The sequence below is a fragment of the Vombatus ursinus genome, unplaced genomic scaffold (genome assembly GCF_900497805.2).
Source record: "Vombatus ursinus unplaced genomic scaffold, bare-nosed wombat genome assembly UNPS02014798.1, whole genome shotgun sequence".
Taxonomy (NCBI): Eukaryota; Metazoa; Chordata; class Mammalia; order Diprotodontia; family Vombatidae; genus Vombatus; species Vombatus ursinus.
The window spans coordinates 17,692,195-17,711,574 of NW_020954576.1; the positions used below are offsets into that span (position 1 = coordinate 17,692,195).

The 19,380-nt window shown below is 37.2% G+C and overlaps 1 protein-coding gene across 4 annotated transcripts in view; it reads left to right on the top strand.

Annotated features, from left to right (window-relative positions):
* LOC114049864 (exonuclease 1-like) overlaps positions 1–7,378 on the top strand; it is a 27,098-nt gene extending 19,720 nt beyond the window's left edge. For 3 of the 4 annotated variants that reach the window (XM_027871306.1, XM_027871309.1, XM_027871307.1), the window contains 3 exons: positions 2,916–3,020; positions 5,468–5,661; positions 7,089–7,378. In XM_027871306.1, coding sequence (XP_027727107.1) covers positions 2,916–3,020; positions 5,468–5,661; positions 7,089–7,236 — 447 coding nt within the window. In that variant the 3' untranslated portion in view covers positions 7,237–7,378. Of the gene's footprint in view, positions 1–2,915; positions 3,021–5,467; positions 5,666–7,088 lie in introns of those variants that run through there. The other variant, XM_027871308.1, reaches the window with a different exon arrangement.
* The last annotated feature ends 12,002 nt before the right edge of the window (positions 7,379–19,380 follow it).

The window sequence follows — 19,380 nt, forward strand, 5'->3', positions numbered from 1 at the left end:
TGGCATTGATCAGAGTTCTCAAGTCTTTCGGTGTCATTTTTCTTTATAATGTTATATCATTATTTAATTTTTTTCTACTGTTTCTATTCACTTTGCTCTTCATTAGTTCATAAAGCTCAACCTAGTTCCCTTCGAAATTGTCTATTTCATCATTCCTGTGGTATAGTGAAAATTCATTTTGTTCATGTACCACAATTTGGTTAGCCATTCCCCAAAGGGAAGATAGCTTCTTGGTTTGTAATTTGGGGCTACTGCCCAAAAATAAAAAAGTTGCTCTAATTTTTTTTTTAACATTTAGACCCTTTTTAACTTACTTTGGATTTCTTTGAGCTATAGGCCTACTAGTGTTAGAGTCTATGTATTTGGGTATAGTCCCAAATTGCTTTCCAGAATGACTGGATCAGTTCATAGCTCCACTAACAGTGTACTAATGTACCTTGTTTTCCCATACCACCACCACCATTTATCATTTGTCATTTTGACATCTTTATCATTCTGATAGATGTAAAATAGATTCTCAAAGTTGCATAAATTGCATTTTTTTTTCCTTAGGCAATTGGGGTTAAGTGACTTGCCCAGGGTCAGATAGCTAGTAAGTGTCAAGTGTTTAGTCTGAGGCCATATTTGAACTCAGATCCTCCTGACTTCAAGGCCCATGCTCTATCCACTGCGCCACCTAGCTGCCCCTAAATTGCATATTTCTAATCACTGATGATTTAGTGCATTCTTTTACGATTGTAGATAACTTGGATTTCTTCTTTGAAAACTGCCTGTTCGTAATCCTTTGACTATCATTCAGAAATGGCTATTAGTCTTATAAATCTGAATCAGTTTCTTATATATCTCAGATACAAGGCATTTACTAGAGAAACTTGCTGCAAAGACTTTTTTTTCCACAGTTACTGGTTTCCCTTCTAATTTTTACTACATTAGATTTGTTTGTGCAAAAACTTTTTAATTTTATGTAATCAAAATTGTCCATTTTAACTTGTGTGAAGTTGTTGGATTTAACCTCTTATATCTAGGTCTTGTATCCATTTGAAATTTATCTTGGTGTATGGTTTGAAGTATTGGTCTAAACCTAATTTCTGCCAGATTTCTGTCCTGTTTTCTTAGCAGTTTTTGTCAAATAGTGAATCCTCTGGGTTTATCAAACACTATGCCACTGCGTTTATTTGCTTCTAATCTATCTCATTCAATTACCCCCCCAATTCTCTTTCTCTCACCAGTACAAAATAATTTTAATCATTACTGTTTTGTACTTTAATAAAATCTTCCCACTTTTTTCATTATTATCCTTGAGATTCTTGACCTTTTGTTTCTCCATATGAATTTTGTTATTTTTTTCTTTGTACTCTTTTAGAAGTGTGTACAGTATTGAATAAAATTTATTGAAGTAGTATTGTCATTTTTTTTTTAAATATTGGCTCAACCAGTTAATTTTTCTCCAGTTATTTAGGTCTGTCTGTATTTCTGCCCAAGTTTGTTTATCCCATGATCTCTGTCGTTGTAAAAACTTCCATCACATTGTATAGCACTGGGAAAATTTTTAATTATTTGAACTTTCTGATCATGTAGATTCTGGACAAAAAAGAGCTTACTGTAAAAAGAAACAATAGAAGTTATAGATTCTTCAAAGTACTGATCCTACTTGATCTGAGTTTTATAGCAGTTTTGGTCAACAATCAATATTTGATGATTGAGTGTTAAATTTTTTTTTAAGTTTTATTAACATTTCTAAATATGCTTCTCTTCTCACCACCACCCTCTTTTCACGTCACACATTGGTTCATCTTGATAGGTGTGTATCTTTCTACTGTCTTAGTCATTCAATCAACAAGCATTTGTTAAGTGTTTACTTATTTGCTAGACACTGTACTAAGCACAAAAAAGGCAAAAAAAAAAACTCTCTGCCTTCAAGAAGCTTACCTTCCCATATTTCCAGCTTAAGGAAGGTGGTACATTTCATTAGCATGAAATTTATACTCAGCCTTTCTTTTTTTAAATGTTTAATTTATCTTTGTCTCTGAATTCTAATATTATTGAGACAAGTTCCCTTCCTGTGACTTCTGTTGGTAAGAGTTTTCTTTGGCAGTGAATTGTCCTGCTCTGTTAGGAGAATTTAGATTTGGATTTTTGTTTGTTTTTTAGTGCATATCATTGTACAAAATGTTATGAAAACTAACGTTCCCAAGGAACAAAAACAAGGATGGAGGGGGCAGCGCCCCATGAGAATCAAGTTACAAAACTAGAAGAAATTTAGTGAATTCTGATCATTTCAGTAACTTTTTTGTTTTGGGAAATATTTTAGGGCTCTTTGTGAAAATATTTCTATATGTTTGCTGTAGATAAGTACTTATATTTTCTTTTGCCTGGTAACATGATAAACAGGCAAAGTAGTTACTTGGGGAAGAACTAGTGTCAATTTTGCAAGTTTGGTTATTTATGAAAACTATTAGCCGGGTTGTAACAAAGTAGCAGTAGTGTAGAAGGAAGTATTGTTCTGAGTAGGCATTTGATAGCCTGTTGAAACAGAACTGACTTCAGAATTTCACATTGTAAAGAAAACATGCTCTTAGGATTTATAATTTACATCTCCATCTAAGACATCCACCATTTCCTTAAATGAAATCATTAGAGAATATTATCTTTTTTTCTTTAAGATATACCTTCTCCTCTGTTATTTTTTATAGCTTTTCTTATGAAATTTCATCAATTAATCAATGATTACATAAGATTATTCACATTTACACTTACATAAATTACTTATGTTGTTTTTGAGCTCCTTGAGTAAGGACTGCCTTTTGCCTCTTTTTGTATTCCCAGTGCTAAGTACAGTGGTTGGCACATAGTAGGTGCTTCATAGATGTTTATTGCCTGATTGTTCATCCGTAAAAATAAATTTTTTTTTTAAGGCATCTGACTGTGGTTCCAAGCCAACTGATAATCAGAGGTCACAGAGCTCTCATCTACATTTGTCTTTGTTTGCAAAAAGAAAAGACTCAACCCTAGGGAACAAGGTAAGTTGCTTTTTATTCATCTTATCCAGATTCCTGTGGCATTGAATAAATGAGGCCTTGAAAGGCTAAGAAAAGAGGAATAGGAATCAACAATAGCTTGTCAATGCTAATCATTTAATAAGGTAGTTCTTTAGGTTTTCACTTAATGGAAATTTAACACAGCTCTTTAAATATTCAAATGTAACTGTCACAGTAACCTTGCTTTATTCTCTCTGTATACTCTTTTCCTAATTAGATTTTGGTTTCAACCAAAAATGCTTTAGACCAGAAGTGTCAAACACTAGACCTGCAATACTTCCAAGTCCTGCCGGGAACCAGATTAAAATGTAATTGGGAAATATTTAAAAAAATAAATAAAACTACAATAGAACATATATAATGTTAACATGTGGTTTTCTAAATCAGTGTGTGACCTGCAGGGATCTTTATGTACTACCCTATTTCTATTTAAGTCTGACACTACTACCTTGTACTATTGGAACCATGTAACTTGCTCTCAAATCTACTCTAGCTCTGACCTATTTCCTGAGTTTCAATCCTGAATTTCTCCACAACTCAGAATGTTTAAAACCAAACTCATTATCTTTCCTATAAAACCAGATTCCCCCACCCCAAAAAACTTCCCTATTTTTAAATATCATATTCTCTCACTTAGCAGTCTCAAAACTTTGGAGTCTGATTCCCTTCCTTTCTTTGAAGGGAGAACCCCTCCCCATCCCTTTAATCCAGTCTATTAGTTTATATCTGGTACAATGGATCATCCAGAGCGCAAGGTGTCAAGCTATCTTTTTATTAAAAATCATATTATAATGCCCTCAGGTATAAGCTCTTATCCAAGCAGTTAAAAATGCAATTCAGAAAGATGAAAAGAAATAAAAACTACTAGCAGGAAGTTTAAAAAAGGTCTACAAAGAGGTACCCTTAACTTTCATGAGCTCACCACCCAAATCCCCCAAAACTGCTTTTATACTCTTCTTGCCCAAAGGCTCTGAAACTGGGCCCTCGACCACTACACCAGGGGATAAAGTTAACATCAACCTGCCCCAGATGTGTAGTCAAGATTTGACATATAAAAAGTTCAAGATACATCATTTCTGGGTAATTAATTATTTTATTAATGAGCATTATTAGTAAAAGGGGTCAGTGACATTTTCAAATGCCAAAGACCCCCTTGGAACCCATTCAACACTTACATTCCCTCAGGTATCCTGAGGGTGGCAATTGACTGTGGTTAACAAATGGTATGAGAGAATGAATATTATAATGAGAGGTGGGCCTGTTCTAATGAGGGGCTGAGGGATGTGACTTTCATCATTTATTTCCAGATCACCCCCAGCCTTGGGGGTTTATCCTTACCCAAACTTGAGTAGAAGACAGTGGGCAGGAATTCACCTTTATAAGATCTCGAAGGGGTAAATTTTTGGCAGAGATCACTAATGTCCTTCAAAGGCTGGGCTTGGAACAAGGAAATAGGACAGGGAAAAAAGCCTGGATCTGCCCCATAATTGGTTGTTGATAATCATTTCTCTCAAAGACCTTCCACACTTCTATCTACCTCTCTTTCCTCTCACTCCTCTCTGCTTCAGTCAGGTTAGTTTACTTGTTGTTCTTCAGGCATGCTTTATATTCCCACCTCTGAATTTTTCGTCATTCTGTTCTTATCTGGAAGGTCCTCTCTTCATTTCTTGTCTGTCTTATTTTCTCACTTCTTCCCTGACTGCCCAGCCTTTAGATATAAAAGCACTCTTTCTTCTGAACTTTAGTATTTCTTGTCTGTACTACTTATTTTCCACTTGGAGATATAAGGCAAAACATGCTCTTATATAAAAAAATATTTTTATATTTATATGTATCCTGTCTTCCCCAGTTAGAGTAATTCCTCATGGCAAGGATCATATTTTATGTCTCTTTATTTCCCCATTGTCTAACATAACATCTTATACACAATAGGTACTCAATAAATGTTTGTTGGTAGTGATGATTATGTTTAACTTAGATGAATTTATTTTTTAGCAAAATATTAAATGAATGCAATACTAAAGGCCTAATCCTGAAGTACTCCTTTCCTAAGAGAACAGTGACATCTTGTGTTTGTTAAGTTATTCTTTCTGGAGAAGTCTACTATATTATTTTTTTTTGTCTCCATTTCAAATATAATTTGAAATCTCATTTGTTAGGAAATTTGCAAAGACCTAATGAATGCTGCCTTTTAAAATTTGTAGTCAAGTAAAATGAATCATTAGAATGCCATTTAAAACAAAACAATATGTAAAATATTAACTTGACTTCCATAGGATTTATAAACAATTGTGGGGGTCTTGCACACAGATTATGAAATACATTTTGTCCCTGTGCTAGCCAGTGAAGTATAGTATGAAATGTATTAAAGATAGTTATAGATTTAGGAAGGAGCTATTCCTAATATTATGTGGCATTTAAAACTATAGGTTCTTGGGCTCTCTAAATCCAGTTCGGTGGGATCTCTTTCTACAAATAAGATCAAGCCACTAGTCCCAGCCAAAGTCAGTGGACTAAGCAAGAAACTCACAAGTGCACAGAAGAAAAATCATCACAATGCTGAAAACAAGCCAGAATTACAGATCAAAATCAGTGAACTCTGGAAAAATTTTGAATTTAAGAAGTAAGTGTGCATCTTCTAACCCTTCATAGTATTTTGTACCTTTCCTTTTGTTATTAGGAAAATTTATTTTTCTTCTAGGAAGCACCTGAGAGGGATACAAATTCAACTTCTATAGTGGCACTACCATTTAGGTAAAGATTGCCGTCAGAAACTTGACTCCTTATCCTGCTTCTTTTTAAACTTTTGCAGATCACTTATAGTCTTTATAAATCAGATGAAAATTAGGGCACAAAATCATTAATGCTTCTTCTACCTTTCTTATGGTGCAGCTAGGTGGCACAGTGGATAGAGTGCTAGGCTTCAAGTCAAGAGGACTCATTTCCCTAAGTTCAAATTTGGTCTCAGATATTTACTAACTGTGTAACCCTGGACAAGTTACTTAACCCTGTTTGCCTCAGTTCTCTTATCTAGAAAATGAACCGGAGAAGGAAATGACAAATCATTCCAGTATCTTTGCCAAGAAAATCCCAAAAATGAGGTCATGAAGAGTCAGACACACTGAAATGTAAAAACACCGAGAAAGGAAAAGTACTATGGGAATATAAAATTATATTTATATCTTATTGCTGTGACTCAAATAATGCAAACTTCATTAATCACTATCTTCCACTTCACCTCACATTTTGTGGACTCTAACACTGGATTAGCAGATATAAACCTTTTTCTAATATTTTAGAAGAACCTTTCTGATACTGAGCACGTGTAGACTTAACGTGAAAATAACTTGCTACCTTCATTCTAAAATTGTGTGTTTTCACATGTATTTGAGAGGCAGTGTAACATACAGAGCTCACCTCAGACCAAGAAGACCTCGTTTTAAGTTTCGCCTCTGGTACGTACTGGCCTGGGCACTTAACCTCTCAGTTCAAGTCTAAACAACTCTGAGACTAAATTACAGCAAAGGTGCTGACCTGCACTGGTTGTGAGTACTTCCTCAACAAGGAGTTCCCTATCCCAGTGAAATTCCAGGTCCAGTCCCTCTGTCTATCGTATATGTGTTCTTCCTCTAGTAATTATAGTTCTCAGAGACACTGACACAAAGAATGACAGAGGATAAAAAAATAATGCCTAAACAAGTAGCCCAAAGCAAGATTCGTGGCACTATTTAAATGGAAAGAGAACCAAAAGCCCCTTACTTACATCTGCCATTCTGTGCCAGGTAGTGTGTGCTGTTTCCCAAGGAACCTGAATTGGCAGGTAAACTCAAGGGGCAATGGTTCTGAGGAGCAAACCAAATTTGTAGGTTCACAGTGAGGAGGATTCTACCAGTGAATCAGATGAACCAAACTACAATTCATGGATATGAGTGGAAAATCCAATTTGTATCCCTTAATTTTTCCAACTGAGCAATATCTTTTTAAAGTCATTTGTTGCCCTCCACTCTAAAAATCTAAATTGTCATATGATCATGTTCTCGTATTTTGCAGAAATTCTGAAAAGCTTCCTTCCTGTAAAAAGCCAGACCCACTTTCTCCAGTCAAAGATAATCTCCAGCTTACTCCAGAAACAGAAGAGGATATATTTAATAAACCTGAATGTAGTCATGTTCAGAGAGCAATATTCCAATCAATATAGACTGCTGTTTGGCTCTTTAATGTATTGAAGCTGCCTGTTATGAGAACAGGGAAACTAACATGCAATAAAATGGACCTGTTCCAGGTTTAAAATGTACATTTTGTATATGAATTATGCTCTTTGTCTGAATTTGTATTTTTTTTTTGGCTGTTAAAGAATAACTTTATGCTTCAACAAATTAAAAGAAAAATAAAAATTTTCAAAGCCAAATCCTTACAACTTTAAAAATCTGCTCTTGGGGGTATGACTGCATTTTGGGGTGATGATGGTTTGGAAATTACTACTTAGAACTGTATTTTAAAACTTTCCTTGATAAATTTTTTAAAAATAGACTTCAGCTTTTCTTAATGCAGTATTCCGATGAAGAGTAAAATTATAACCATCAACTACTCTTCAATACTTTAATCTATTTGATGTCTCAATTACAATTATCTCAGGATCAGGTGCCAAGTTCAAAGTGAATGTCATGTATGCATAGCAAAGAAATAAATAAGTACTTGGAAACTGGAGCAGCTGCATAATTAGAGATTTGCAAGGTGGTCCAGGAAGAAGGGAGGGAAAAAAGTATCTGAGGGATCACAGATTGATGGAAGTTTGTGTATGGTTGACTATAAAGAGCAATGTATTTTGAGTCGGCAGACTTTAGTTTGAATCCTTGTGCCACCGATTACCTAAGTCTTTTAGCTTTTTTCATTCTTTAATCTTGAACCTGATATTCTAAGTTTTCACTGCCCTGAGCACACTTTTGAATCAAAAGCACCAAGTGTCGTTAACAGCTGACACACTAATAGAACTGTTGGTGGAGCTACACATTCTAGGATAACTTCATTTACTTCTGAGAACCTATGAGCCTTCTATTTATCAGTAATGTCTTTATGCTTGGTTGACTGTTAAAATGACTAAATGACTATGTTAAAAGGGGTGTGGTTCAGTGCTTCTGTCTGGTAGCACAAACGGTTGTCAGACAAAGGTGGCACATTAACTCCTCGTGGCTAAATTGTCAAGGGGCTAAGAATTGTGATTCTTAGGCCCACTCTTTCCTCCCTGCTTCCTGCCACTGTCGAAACAGAAAGGAGTCATACAAGACTGAAGCATATTCTGTATCTGTTTGGAGTGTTGGGAAAGTCAGCTGGTTGCCCACCTAGTGGTGAGCAAGCTCTGCACACATATCTAGGCTGGTTATCAGACAATAGGGACAGTCTAATTCCTGGGTCTTCAGGAGTCTTGGGCCACTTCTACAAGGTGTTGAGTCATTACAAGAGGAATTTCATCTTAATGGTAAATAAATGTGTTTCTAAGGTTCTCTGGGAAAAGATTATCTTATTTTGCAGTGGCTTCCCTTTAAATGACAGCTTCTGCTTTAATAAGTTTACAAAGTACTTTCCTCACAGCAACCTTGCAAGTTAGTTATGACAAATATCATTACCCCCATATTCTAGATGTGGAAACAGATTCTATATCCCTAAGTGACTTGCATAAGGTTAAAACAGATAGTAAGTGGCAGAGCTGGGGATTTGAACCAAGGGTTCTCCTGACTTTAAATTCTCCTGCACTCTTTCCACTACATCATGCCCGTCTCCAAAAAATTAAAATCAGATAAGTATTCCCATCTTCATGGCTTTGACTTTAAAAATCCCCCCAAATGAAAAACCTATGCTTTGTCATGGGGTAGACTTTTTGATCCAAATAGTTTTTTTCAAAGCTTTTAGCTTTTGCGTAGAAGCCTCACACTTGTACATCATAGAGTGGGTAGGCACTGTGTGTAGTGGACTCAGTTGAATTTGAGAGCTGGAAGTGTGCACGAGAATAGGCCAGAATGGGAACATGACACTTGTGATGCCACAGAAAAATGTAAACTACCTTGAGTAAATGTGAAAAGCAAAAGAAGCTCCAGCTATCCATGGGAAGACTTGCACATGACCCTGGGCTATCTTGGCACTATGCCTTCTTTGTTCTATTTCTATGTAACATCTGACCTGTCCTATGGTTGTTGTAGCAACCCGCAATGTTACTTTTTCCTGCTGCTGCCCAGGACTACTAATCTATTGTGAGTATGCTCCCCTAGTTAGCCCTAATAATATCTATTAATAACCAAGCTGATATGAGCCCATTTCTATGGTATCAGTATTCCCTCAGAGGGTATACACCCTACAGTTGGCATAATTAGGGCAAAACAGATTTGCCCCCTTATATTTGGCATAGTCAGCAGGATAATCTGCCCCTTCTTAAGCTTCATCTAGTTTGAACCCATACCTAAAGAGAAATCTCCATTATGATATATCCCAAAAGTTATCTATCCTCTGCTTGAAGGCCCACAAGGAGGAGGAACCCACAGTCCACTCTACTTTTGGGCAGCTTAAATTGTTAAGTTTCCTCTGTCATGAAGTCTCAATTTTCCTCTGCAGCGTCTACCCATTGCTACTTGTTCTGTCCTTTAGGGACTAATAAGTATGATTCCCTCCTCTGCATGACTGCTCTTCATATACTTAGTAAGTTATCCTTTTTCCCCCAGGTCTTTTCTCCAGGATAAACATGCCCAAATCCTTCAAGTGATTGTCATGTCATGGACTCAATGCCCTTCACCATGCTGGTTGCCTTCATCTTGATTGTTTCCAGTTTGTCCATGTCCTTACACCAGTATGTCCAGAACTAAACACAATACTCTAGATGAGGTTTGATGAGGGTAGAGTACAATGCAACTATCAGCACCCTGGATTCCTAGAAGCTACAGCCCACTTAATGCAGCCCAATATCTTATTAGCCATTTTGGCTGGCACATCACCCTACTGACTACTATTAGACTTACAGTCCATTGAAACCCTCGATATTTTCAGAACAGCTGAAATCTCACAGCTCTCCCTCATCCTCCACCTCCATCTCCTTCATCATCCTTATACTTTGTGAAGTTGATTTTTTTATACCCAAGTGCCACCCTACATCCCTTTTGAGTATTATCCTATTAGATTCAGTTCAATGGTCTACCTGTCAAGATCCTTTTGGATACTGATGCTGTCATCCACTGTGTTAGCTCTCGCTCCCAATCTTGTGTCATCTGCAAATTTGATGAACATACCATCTGTGCCTTTATCCATTAATGATAAAAATATTACAAAACATGAAATATACTCATAGATCCATGAGGTTCTCCAATGAAGATCTGCCATGTTGACACCAAATCATTAATAACTATTTGAATCCACCCATTCAACCAGTTCTGATCCATGTAATTGTATTATCATTTAATCCATATCTCCATCTTTTCTGAAAGAATCATATGAGATACTTTATCAGAAAAGCTTTGCTAAAATCTATGTAAGTTAGATCTACAGTGTAAGTAAATACAAATAATTTGAAGAAAGGACACTAACAGCTGGAAAGAGGGGACACAAATCAGAAAAGGCTTTCCATAAGAAGTGATATGTCAATTGGGCTAAAGATTTTAAGATGTGATGAGGACAGAGTGCATTCTAGACATACTGGAGAAACCAGCTTTTTGGGGAATAGCAAGTAGGTAAAAGATAGCTAGACTGTAGGACATATAAAAGGGATTTGTATGAAATAGGACTGGAAAGGTAAACTGGAGAAAAAAGGTGAAGACCTTAAATGCCAAACCTTTTGCCCTAGAGGTGTTAAGGAGCCACCAAAATTCTTGAAGAAGGCAAAGACATTGTTAAGACTTTAGCTTTAATGAAAGCTTTAAAAAATTGAAAAAAAAAAAGACTACATTTAGGAAGATTTTTTAGAAAGCTATGTGGGAGATAGATTGTTAAAATCCTTCTTGAGCTCTTCTAAGAAGGCTTTTTGGGCTTCAGACCAGTTCATATTCCCTTTTGATGTTGCAGATGTGGCTTTGTTGACAACATTGTCCTCTTCAGAATTTGTCTTGATCTTCACTCTTCTCATAATATGAATCTATGGTACGTTTCTTTTTACTCATGGTGTTTCTTTATTCCCTGGCCTTTAAAGAGATTAAGTTCTCCTGCTGGGAAGCAGAGGGCACTGACTCAAGCTTCTTGTGTTGTGACCAAGCCGAGGTCTTGGTCACTGGCTTTGTGTGCTGGGGCCTCTTATGTTGGCAATTGGAGGCTATAGGGTTCTGGCAGCTTATCTGGTGTTGAGCTGGAATCAGCAAGGCTGGAACTTTCAGGCAATTCTAGATTGCCTGCTTTTCCTTTCCTTTAGCTTTCTTCAGCTCCTTTTAGATGGGTGCTGCAGGGTGTTTATCTGCCTGGGGCCCCTTTCAGTGCTGCCTCCCTTAGTTCTGCTGAAGCATTGGGAGACTCCTTTGCTGTAGAATGCCAAGGCACCTGGTGGTTTTCTGAGCTGGTTTGCACCGGTTCACTTGCCCTCCAGGTGTTGGTGTTTGCCTGTTCTACCACCTGGGCTTCAAGATCTCCTCTTGGTTGGCAGTTGGAGACTGTAGGGTTCTGGCAGCTTACCTGGTGTTGGGCTGGAATCAGCAAGGCTATAACTTTCGGACAACTCTAGGTTGCTTTCTTCAGCTCCTCTCAGATGAATGCTGCAAGGTGCTTGTCTGCCTGGGGCCGTTTGTAGTGCTGCTTCCCTTATTTTTGCTGAGGCACTGGGAGACCCATTTTCTGTAGAATGCCGAGGCACCAGAATCTCCTCCTGGTATGCCAAAGTGGGTCTTTCCCCTAGTTGGCTGGGATGCATCCCGTTCGGTACTGCTCCCCTTCCCCCAGGGTAAGAGGGGCCTTTCCCGTTAATCCCTCTAGCTACCTGGGCTACTGCACTGATGCTCCCCGTCTTTCTTCTGGTTCAGCTGTTCCAGGGTTTTTTCTGGGGTAATATTTTTTGGGCTTTCAGAGGTTGATAGGGGAGGGTGAGAACAACTACCTTTTTACTCTGCCATCTTGGCTCCCCTGGGAGATAGATTGTTGAAGGGAGAGAATGAAAGCAAGGAGGTCAATTAGGAAAATATTAGAATGGCTTTGGGGAAGAAGGCATTGAGAGGGCCCTACTCACTGATATTCAGAGGACTCAACAGCCTTCTGAGTCAGCTTACATCTCACTCTGCACCCCTCATCAACCTCTCCCCTACTGCCTTCCACAGACTGTTTCCTCCAAGAGAAATTTCATGAAAGTAGATGACAATTGATTGGGGTGAGGGAGAGTAAAAAGTGAAGAATAATGTCAAGATTCTGAATCCAGATGAGTGGAAAAATGGTGATTCTCTAAACATCAGTGTGGAGGATGGATAGGTTTGGGGAAAAAGATAATTCCATATTGAACAAAAGTTTGAGATGCCTGTGAAATATTCAGATGAAGATGTCCTGCAGGCAGTTGGTGATGTGGAATTTGAGTTCAAGAGAATAACAAAAGTTGGATAGATAAATATGGGAGTCTTCTGCATAGAAATGATGACTGAACCCATGGAAGCTAATGTGATCACCAAAGAATATCAAGAGTGGACTGCCAAAGGGTTCAATATACTATGTGAGTAAATGGCAAAGATATTTAAGTCTTAAAACTAGGAAAACTGACAAAATCTGAGCAAAATAATATAGAAAAAAAATCCATGTTGGAAATGACAAAATTTTAAATCAGGGATTGATTCAGGGATCAATTCCCGAGATACCACAGAGGGGAAGATTCCGAAAGAGTGGAAAAGATCATGGATAATGCTTTATTCAAAAGAAAAAAAGGCAACAGAAGATTTCAGCAGCTATACATGTGCCTGCTTGCTTAGCTATATAAACATTTTTGTGAAAATGGTCTACACGCCTTTTTTTACATTTTATTTTTTTTCAGTTACATGTAAACAAAAACTCTTAATGTTCATTTTTTTAGAATCTTTAATTCCAAATTATCTCCCTCCTCTTCCCCCTCCTTGAGAAGGCAAACAATTTGATATAGATTATACACATGTAGTCATGCAAAACATTTCCATATTAGCCATGTTGCAAGGAAAAAAAACAAAAACAATAAATGATAAAAAATTTTTTTTTAAAAATCATCCAACTATTTTTATCCCCATTTTATACATAAGGAAACTAAGGAGTCAGAGAGGTTTAGTGAATTTGTCCATGGTCACAAGGCTAGTTCAAACCTAAATCCTTCCTACCCTTGTGCCTAACACTATTTCCATTATATCATGTTGCTTCTCAAACAAATTGTGGCCTTTAAGGGTCTCTGCAGATAGGAAGGATGCAAGGAGGATTTTATTTTATGTATACAACAAAATACAGGAGACTGACCCAACAGCGGAGATAGCTTGGTTCAGTGACCTAATAAGTATTAAAACAGTATAAGGCAAGGAGACATATTTGGTCAAGCTATCTAGCAGTGGAGCTAAGTGAGCCAAGATGGTGGAGTGGAGGAAGCGCTATAGGCAAGCTCTTCCAACATTCTCTCCAAACAACTTTAAAATGATGTCTCAAATCAAAATGTGGAGCAGCAGAGCCAACAGCAGGTGGGGGTACAAGACATTTTTAGAGTTCCAATCCAAGACAACTTCAGACTTCAAAAGGAGAGTCTGGGATGGGGACTGGCCCATAGCCCATGTGACAGCAGCACCAGTTGTGGGACTGGATGGTGGTGACAACAGCAGCATCTTCAGGAGCTCTCAAGTCAGAGATGCTAAGGGGATTAGGCAACTGGTTAGAAAGAGATCATAAGGAGCCCTTGTGTTAGGACAGAACACTGTTGGGCAACTTCATTGCCTATACACACTTCCAGGTCACATTTACAGGGCAGAGAAGAGCACTTTGGGTCACAAGGGAGTAGGGACCCTTCCTGGGAACAGACCAGAGTACAGACCTGGAGAGCAGTGACCATACATCTCCCTGGATCAAACTACCTTGGAAGCACCAAAAACTTCAAAATCCTCAGAACTAGCTTTGAAAACAGCAGCACTAAAAAACCTGAAGCTTGAGACAGTACTCACACCTACCCACTCACCCACCAAATCCCCCACCCTTAGGAACAGAGCTCAACTTTAGCATAAAGTTCAAAATCAAGAAACAGGCTGGGGATGGGGGAGGAGCAAATAAAAAAAAAAGAATAAAAAGAAGAAGAACTTGACCATAAAAAGTTACTATAGTGACAGGGAAGATCAAGACACAAAATCAGAAGAAAACAATGATGTCAAAACAACTATAAGCAAAGCCTCAAAGGAAAAAAATATAAAAAAAAAAACCCTGTGAATTGGACACAAGCCCAACAAGAATTCCTGGAAGAGCTGAAAAAAATTTTTTTAAAAATCAAATGAGCAGGAGAATTCTGGGAAGATGGTGGAGTAGGTCAGAAAATTCCAAGTCCTCAAGATTTTCCCCCACAAAAGAGATAAAATAGTACCTCAGGGCAAACATAGAATGGAAAAATAAATAAGAGCACAGGTAGAACAGTCATCCTTGGGGGACAATCAGAGATTGGAAGAAAAATCCCAAGATGAGGTTTGGTCCCTGTAAAGAGTAAACACCTCCAGGCTAGGGACCCTTAAACAAAGAAAAAAGCATTGGCTTTGTTTATGCAAAAACTTTTCAATTTAATGTAATCAAAATCTTCCATTTTGCATTTCACAATGTTCTCTATCTCTCGTTTAGTCATAAATTCTTCCCTTCTTCATAAACCTGACAGGTAAACTATTCCTTGCTCTCCTAGTTTGTTTATAGTATCAGCCTTTATTTCTAAATCATGTATTTATCAATGCAAGAAAATTATGAAAAGACAATGAACAACCTGGTTTTTTTAAAAAAAAAAAAGGAAAAAATTGAAGAAAATAAAACTTTTAAAACTAGAATTGGCCAAATGATAAAAGAGATACAAAACTTTGCTGATGAAAGTTAACTCCTTAAAAAGAACTGGCCAAATGAAAACAGAGGAGTAAAAGCTCACTGAAGAAAATAATTCCTTAAAAAATAGAATTGGGCAAGTGAAAGATAATGACTCCATGAAACATCAAGAAACAATACAACAAAGTCAACAGGATAAAAAAAAAACAACAGAAGAAAATATGAATTACTTTATTGGAAAACTGACCTTGAAAATAGATCAAGAAGAGATAATTTAAGAATTATTGGACTCCATGAAAGCCATGATCATATAAAGAGCCTTGACATCATTCTGCACCAATAATCTAGAACCAGAGGGTAGAGAACTTAAAAGAATTCACCAATCATCTAGTGAAAGAGATCCCAAAATGAAAACTCCCAGGAATCTTATAGCCAAATTCCAGAGCTCCCAGGTCAAAGAGCTTTTTCTTTAAGCATACAGAAAGAAACCATTCAAATACCACAGTCAGGACCACACAAGATTTAGCAACTACCATGTTAAAAATTATTCCTCATCTACATTTTTCTACATCAGGCCCCACAAATTTAAATACCTCTGAGTTACCACCTCCTTGGGCCCAGTCTATAGGCAAATATAGTTCAAAAGGATGCTGGTAGGACTATAGGGGAAAAGGTACATGATTATACTCATAAGAGAATGTTAAATTGGTGCATTTTGGGGGGAGGAACAATTTGAAATTCTACAATAAAAGTACAAAACTGTTCATGGTCTTTGAGCAATCCCATTGTGACAGGATAGCCCATGGAGGTTATTAATAGGAGGAATAAGAGGGGAAAAGGCCTATACAAAAATGTTCCTAACAACATTATTCATGATAACAAAAAGCTGGAACCAGCCTATGTGTCTAGTATTTCAAAAAATAGCTCTTTCTCTCCTCACTTGCACCCTCCCCCGACCCCTTCTAAACCTTGAGTCGGTATTTGTTCAGTTCAACTATACACCATCCTCAACTTTTAAGTTTTTTTGTTCCTTTGTCCTTGCTCTAACCTTACCAAACCCCACATTCTGCTCTTTGCCTCCTTTGCTGTTATATGCTATTGAATGCCCCTGGAAGAAGTCCCATAACTATTCTACCTAGGTCCACTGAAAATTTATGTTTTCTAATTTCATTTGAGGCCTCCCAATTACACAAAAGTCTTATTTTTCCATGATTGACTGTCACACTTCCTTTGGTGGTTATTTCAGATGTATTCTCTCTTCAAAGTCCTTCTGCTACCCCTTTATCTTCCCTCTCAGTAAAGGATTTCACGTCCTATTTTACTAAGAAAATCAAGTCTGAGTGAGCTCTCCACGCTTCTTCCTTACCTCAGAAATCTGATAGTCTTTGTTGAGTCCTCATGCAATGGCTTTTAACAATGTTGACCACCTTCTCCTCCTGGAAAATTTCTCTTTCCTTGGCTTCCATCACCGTACTCCCTTCTGCTTCTCTTTCAACCCATGTCCCATGTTTCCTTTTGTTGTATTTCAACCATGTCCCAACTCCTAAAGGTAGGTGCCCTACCCAGATTTGTGTCCTAGTTTCTTCCCCTTCCACATATCTATCTCAGCCCCTTTTATAACTCCAATTATCATCTCTCTACAAATGACTTCTTAATCTACATCTCCAATTCCAGTCTGTCTCCTGAACTCTTGACCCAGATCACCAGTGGCCTGCTGAACATCTCTACCTGGTTGTGCTATAGAAGCTCTTCATGGTCTTTGCCCAAAATGAAACCTCATGCCCCATAAAGCCATCCCATCTACAAACATCCTCTTGCTGTTCAAGATAACTACCATTTTTCTAGCAATCTAGATTCTCAACTTTATTTTGAGTTTGTCTTGCCTCTTCTTTGTCCCTGTCCTCCCCTCTCCCAACCAATCAGCAGCATTCTGGTCAATTCTATTACCATATAATCTCACACCTCATTTATGAAACCTTCATTATACCATAACATACTCCATGTCATACATGCAATGACTTCAACAAAAATGCAATTGCAAAATTCATTATCCCATTTTACAAATGCACACAAGTTTATTAATTCAGGATTGAGTCACAACTTGATTTCAAAAAAAAGGTACTACTTTTAAAAATATATACAATTTTTCATTGATTTTTTTTCTTTTCCTTCTTGCAATGGTAAAGCTTTTGTGTATAATTTCGCTGTCAATTTTCAGCCTGTTGATGCCTTAGGGAAATTGACCAATAGAACTCTCTTTATCTTTATGCACATTGAAGCAACAATGTTGTAGGAGGATAAGACAAAGAAAACCTGAATTTTAGAACATTTTATATACCCTTGTGTCTAGCTGGTAACTGATTTGTTTGAAAGTTTTATGACTTGGTAGATAAAACTTAAAACATTCAGGCACACCAATTAAAACAGCAGACCAGAAAGCATACATTACAGAAATCAAGGCATTACAGCTACTGTGCTGAAAAGAAGGTAGGAGAAGGGGAAATGAGTTCTACTTTTTATGCACTTAGCATAGTGCCTGACATATAAAGTGCTTAGTAAATGCTTGTTGTATGACTAATGTACTCAAGTGACCAGAACTGTTGTAGATATCTTATTAATACCTTTATAGCTTACATTATGAGGTTGTGTGGATCAAATTACAAGTTTGTGGTATGACGAGGGTCTAGATTGGCAAGGGAGAGCTAGGCTATAAAGACCTCCCTGTGGCATGTAATGCAATTGTTCTGAAGAAGATTATAAAATTAAAAAAAGAGAAACCCCAAAATTTCAGCTTGAAAGTTAATAAGGATGATGATGGTGGTGGTGGTGGTGGTAGTGATAATAACTAGCATTTATATAGTGTGTTCAGTTTTACAAAGTGCTTTAAAAATACTGTCTTACTCCTCACAACTAACTTGGGAGGTAAGTGTCATTATCATCCCCATTTTACAGATTTGGAATCTGAGACAAACAGAAGCTAAGTGACTTGCTTAGGGTCACACAGTGTCTGAGGTCAGATATGAACTCAGGTCTTCTTGATTCCTGGTATAGCCACTTATCTATTGTACCAACCAGCTGCAAAAACAGGAAAAAAGTCAAGTGAGACAGATAGTGAAACAGACCTCTCTTCTCATCAAAGAGGTGGTGAATGTCAGATATGGTCATTGTGTTAATGCTGCATAAGTGTTTGTCTTTCATTATTTCATCATGGGTCCTATAAGGAGGTGGTTAGGAAATGATTATAAGTGTGTAAAAAAAAGTCATCAATAAAATTGTTATAAAGAAAGATCATCTGTGAAAGCCTACTTGTTTCCTTCTCATGTTTTCACCAAAAATACTGTGGATGCATGCATAACCCTTTCTCATAAGAGTATCTTAGAAATTAAAAAAAAGTAGGCAAATTTTGTAGTGGCTAAAAAATGAAAACAGATCAATGGAAAAGACTAGAGAAGAATCAGAAATAATTGAACTCAACAACCTAATGTTTAATAAATACCCTAACATCAATTACCTAGGAAAGAACTCCATTGGATAGAACTCTATTGGAATTATCCTGCTGAGAGAACTGCAAAGCAGTCTGGCAGAAATTAGACTACATCTTATGCCATATTCCACAATCAGTTCAAAATAGATGTATGTCCTGTGACGTATAAAAGTTTTGAGAGACATAGTTTCTGGATAATTAATTATTTTATTAATTATTGCTATCTATATTCCATATATCAATATTCCAATATGATCTGTTATTTCCCTCTTTCTTTTTTATTCTTAAGAGTATTGCTCCTGTTTAGCATTTAAAACTCTTCACAGTTGGGTTCAATCTTTTTATACATTAGTACCTTCCCTGAATTTTATGTCCAATCACACCTGTTGTTCCTCCCCTACTATTCTTACTTACACTTGATATTCCTTTGACTTACCCATTCTCCATGCCTGGAATATTCTCTCTTTTTTGAAGACAAGGCTGATTAAGTGAGGTCTTCTGGGGTCAAAGTCTACCTCAATCCACCTCCCTCCTTCCTTTGGAGTGGAAGCTCCTCTAAGGTAGATACAGTTTATGCTTGTTTATGTCTCTACTGTTTGACCTCATGCCAGTAAACACTTAAATGTTTGTTAATTCATTGAGAACAGCTTGTAACTTATCTTGGGGACATTAGGATCCCTAAGTAGGGAATTAAACATGCTATGGATGTTATTTTGTTTTTCATCTGTTTTTCTAGACTTGGGGAGAGATGGGCATAGGAGAACTGGAGTCCAAGAAAACAAAGAAACAAACTCAGAGAGACAGAAAGACAAAAAATCAAATACTGTATTTAACAGTTTTAAGTAAACCTCCCATGTCAGGCCTTGGATGCCTCAGGGTAGTATGCTGAAGAATGGGTGAGGTTAC